Source organism: Epinephelus moara, chromosome 22, assembly GCF_006386435.1.
Source record: "Epinephelus moara isolate mb chromosome 22, YSFRI_EMoa_1.0, whole genome shotgun sequence".
NCBI lineage: Eukaryota > Metazoa > Chordata > Actinopteri > Perciformes > Serranidae > Epinephelus > Epinephelus moara.
Genome location: NC_065527.1, coordinates 9,639,626 through 9,643,111, shown reverse-complemented (window position 1 = coordinate 9,643,111; position 3,486 = coordinate 9,639,626). Strand labels below are relative to the sequence as shown.

Genomic DNA, 3,486 nt, shown 5'->3' with positions numbered 1-3,486 from the left:
ATATATATATATATATATATATATATATGTCATGAAGGTCATGCTGGGGGGAGGTGTGTGGCGTGAAGAAGGTGGACGGGATAACGGGGTTGATAGGCGGGCGGTAGGGGTGGAGGATTGTGGTAGAGGAGGGTTGTGTGGGTCGGCGTGACTGGCGTCAGGCTCCGTGGGAGGTTGGTAATGAGAGGGCTCAGAACGGGTGCTCTGATCGACCATCTTGGCCTTGGGAGTCCCTGTCATCATTGTTTGGTTGCCCTGAGTTTGGTTTTTGGTATTATTTTTATTATTAGGATTTTTATTAAAAGAATTCTTTTCATTTTCATCCAGGGAAGCCGTGGTGCCAGTCACTTCGACCCCCAGTCTGGGTTGTTCTGCTAAAGAGGAGATGGAGGAGATGAGGTCATGAGTATGTACCGCCACATTGGACTTAGTGTAAATAGTAGTCAGTGAGACGGATTCAAAATCAACAGAATTCAACCTGGGTACCTGGGGCGAAGGGTAGTTTCAATCCCCGGTCTCCTGGGTGGCAGACTGCGTTGATAGCAGTGTGCCATGTGTGGGTTGATGGGAGAATGCCGGTGGATGTTCTTCAGTTGGCTGCTGGGGGAGAATGGGAGAGGATGAAGGCGATGGAATAGAGGGCTTATTGTGTAAGATGGGGAGAACAGGAGAAAGTTGTGGGGTAGGGGAGTTGGGAAGTGGTTCCTGTATGTCCCGGGTGATTTGGAAGGAGAGGCGTGTTTTGGATCGTTGGGGCAAAGGGGTGGATGCACTCAACGGACACGTGGGGGATGGAGAGAGAGCCCGTGGCCGGACGTGAGGGTGCGTCACCGGGACAGGGGGTCCCTCCGTTACAGGAGGAGGGCACTTGCTGTTCGGGGCCTGAATGACAACCTGGGCATAAATCGGAACCGGAGGGGGTGAGCTTCCTAGTTCGGGCGGAGAGGTGGGAGAAGGCCCTGAGGGGGTGCGGGGCTTTCCTCGGTTGACAATATTGTCGCCAGTAGGTGGTTGCCCCGGCGGCCGTGGGTGGATGCTGGGGGAGACAGAAGTCTGTGGTGGGATGGGGGGGGAAGGGGCCCCAGGGATGGACATGGGGGTGGGGGCAGATGGAGTCTGGAGGGGGGGGGGGGTTTATCATCAGAGGGATGTGTAGTGGTGAGGGGGTCCAGAGGAAGAGAGGGCTGCGTGGAGGCTGAATGACGTGCAACCTCCTCAGAGAGGGAGCTGCGGGGGCTCAAATTTAGTGAAAGTTTATGGGGGGAGGGATGAGGGGAGAGGGAGCTGGTGAGGGGAAACCCAACAACTGTTGCACCGTGTGAAGGGTGGTTGTAGAAAGCTTGGGGCCATAGCGTTTGCGGGCCCAGCCAGTAGCTATGTGGAGGGCCTGTGGGTTCTGCCGGGTGCCCATAAGGGAGGTTATGGTGTGAGAATAATGTTCCTGAAGGATTTCCATATTGTTTTCCATCCATCTCGCCATGTTCGCCGCCACCTTGTCTCGGGTTTCTGGGGATGGTGCAGCCGGTTTAATAAAATCCGTTAAGCAGGAAACCTGCCGCATCATGCCAGGGGGAAAATGGTTTTTGGAGATGGCATTATCAATAATTTGTTTATGATGAACCGCCTGAATAAGCTTAAAATAGGATTTGCAAATTTGGTGGGTCTCAGGCGAGGGAGGCTGGGAAACAATAGGCAGGGAGGCTTGAGATGAATGTGTGTATGAATGAACTGGAACAGGGTGTCTGTGGCGTGTGTGTGTGTCCATGTGTTGGTGATAAGGGACATAAGGGGACAGGGAGTGTATGAATGTGTGTGTGTGCGATGTGTGGGCTGTCCATTCATAGTTTAGCCTGTCCCGAACACCTAGTTCTGAAAAACAAGAAGGGAAACAGACAAGATTTTAAGCTAGTACAGCGGGGGTGGCCTACCTGCATCCTGGATCCGGGTGGGGCTCGATCCTCCATCCGTGGTTTGGCGTTGAACCCGTGTCCCGTGGTGCCGTGAGGGTGATGGCGTCTGGTCTGGAGGAGAAGAGAAAGAGACGCTTCCCAGCGGGGATCAGGCAGGGGTCGAGGAGGATGGCAGGGTGGGGGGACCGGCAGAGTAGGTCCCCTGCCAACAGTTAAAATTGAGTCTTTTAATAGTAAAAAATAGGATTATGTAAAAAAAAACAATAAAAGCCGATAAAAGGCCTCTAGAGGTGTAAGTTTAAAAGAACAAGTTAGTTCAGGAAAGGCTAACAAGCGACCTGACATTTCGCAAGGGGTCTTGCTTCATCAGAGGCAGAGTCTATACATATATATATATATATATATATATATATATGTGTGTATGTATGTATGTATGTATATATGTGTGTATATATATATATATATATATATATGTATATATGTGTATATGTGTGTGTGTGTGTATGTATATATATATATGGGGCATTCTTTTTTATTTCCAAAACTTTGTCCCTGTATATATTGTACCATATATAAAGGTCACATATCTAGTGAAATGACTGTAAATTTTTATATTGTATTTATATTGTATACTGTTTTGGAATGTTTTTCCTCCCCCAAAATTTGTCACTACCGAAACATATAGTATTATATTACACAAAAAAAATATATCAAGCTGTTATGCTTGTTCCTTCCCTTGTTTAAAGATCTAATTTTTTTTTTTACAATTTTTGACTGAAGGTTTTCACAATTAAATCTATAAAAATTAATATTTTAACAAATTTTGAAGTTCTAATTATAGAATTCTTCAAAATCTAAATGCAATCGTTCTTTGTAAAATGCATAACGCTGATCAGATTGACTTCAGAGTTAATAACTGATGAAACAGAACATAAATGTAACCGATTAGCATCATAATACTTTAGTTGATAACTCAATATACTTTATTTTTTACAAAACACCCTGTGTTTCGGTAGTGACTGCACTGTTTCGGTAGTGACCATTATTCTGTTTTTAAGGTTGCATCATATTTCCTCAAATGTATGCCTTATGGTGGGAATTACAAATTCAAAGACAAATATTTTGTGGTCAATAAAACAATTTAATTTTTGAGAGAGCAGAGCAGAGCAGAGCAGAGCAGAGCAGAGTAGAGTACAAAAGAGCAAAGTAGAGCAGAGTATAGTAGAGTAGAGCTGAGTAGAGCAGAGAAGAGCAAAGAAGAGTAGAACAGAGCAGAGCAGAATAGAGTAGACAAGAGTATAGAGTAGAGCAGAGTAGAGTAGAGTAGGTAGAGAAGAGTAGATTATAGAGTAGACCAGAGCATAGTAGAGTAGACCAGAGTAGAGTAGAGCAGATTATAGAGTAGAGTAGAGCATAGTAGAGTAGAACAGAGTATAGTAGAGTAGAGCTGAACAGAATAGAGTAGAGCAGAGTAGAGAAGAGTATAGTAGAGCAGAGTATAGTAGAGTAGAGCAGAGTAGAACAGAGAAGAGTAGAGCAGAACAGAGCAGAGTATAGTAGAGTAGAGCAAAGTAGA

The 3,486-nt window shown here is 45.6% G+C and overlaps 1 protein-coding gene across 1 annotated transcript; it reads right to left on the bottom strand.

Annotated features, from left to right (window-relative positions):
• Positions 1-504: 504 nt before the first annotated feature.
• On the bottom strand, positions 505-1,964 carry LOC126384225 (uncharacterized). The gene is made up of 3 exons (XM_050035188.1): positions 1,929-1,964; positions 1,316-1,396; positions 505-1,116 (listed from the first exon to the last, which is right to left on the bottom strand). The coding sequence occupies exons 1-3, from the start codon at positions 1,962-1,964 to the stop codon at positions 505-507; spliced, it is 729 nt and encodes a 242-aa protein (XP_049891145.1).
• Between the last annotated feature and the right edge of the window lie 1,522 nt (positions 1,965-3,486).

Coding starts and splice junctions, on each gene's coding strand:
- LOC126384225 (XM_050035188.1), bottom strand. CDS start 1,964: ATGGAGGATCGAGCCCCACCCGGATCCAGGATGCAG. Junction 1,397..1,928: donor CACCCGGATCCAGGATGCAG/GTAGGCCACCCC, acceptor GGCACCCGGCAG/AACCCACAGGCCCTCCACAT. Junction 1,117..1,315: donor CTACAACCACCCTTCACACG/GTGCAACAGTTG, acceptor CCCCCCCTCCAG/ACTCCATCTGCCCCCACCCC.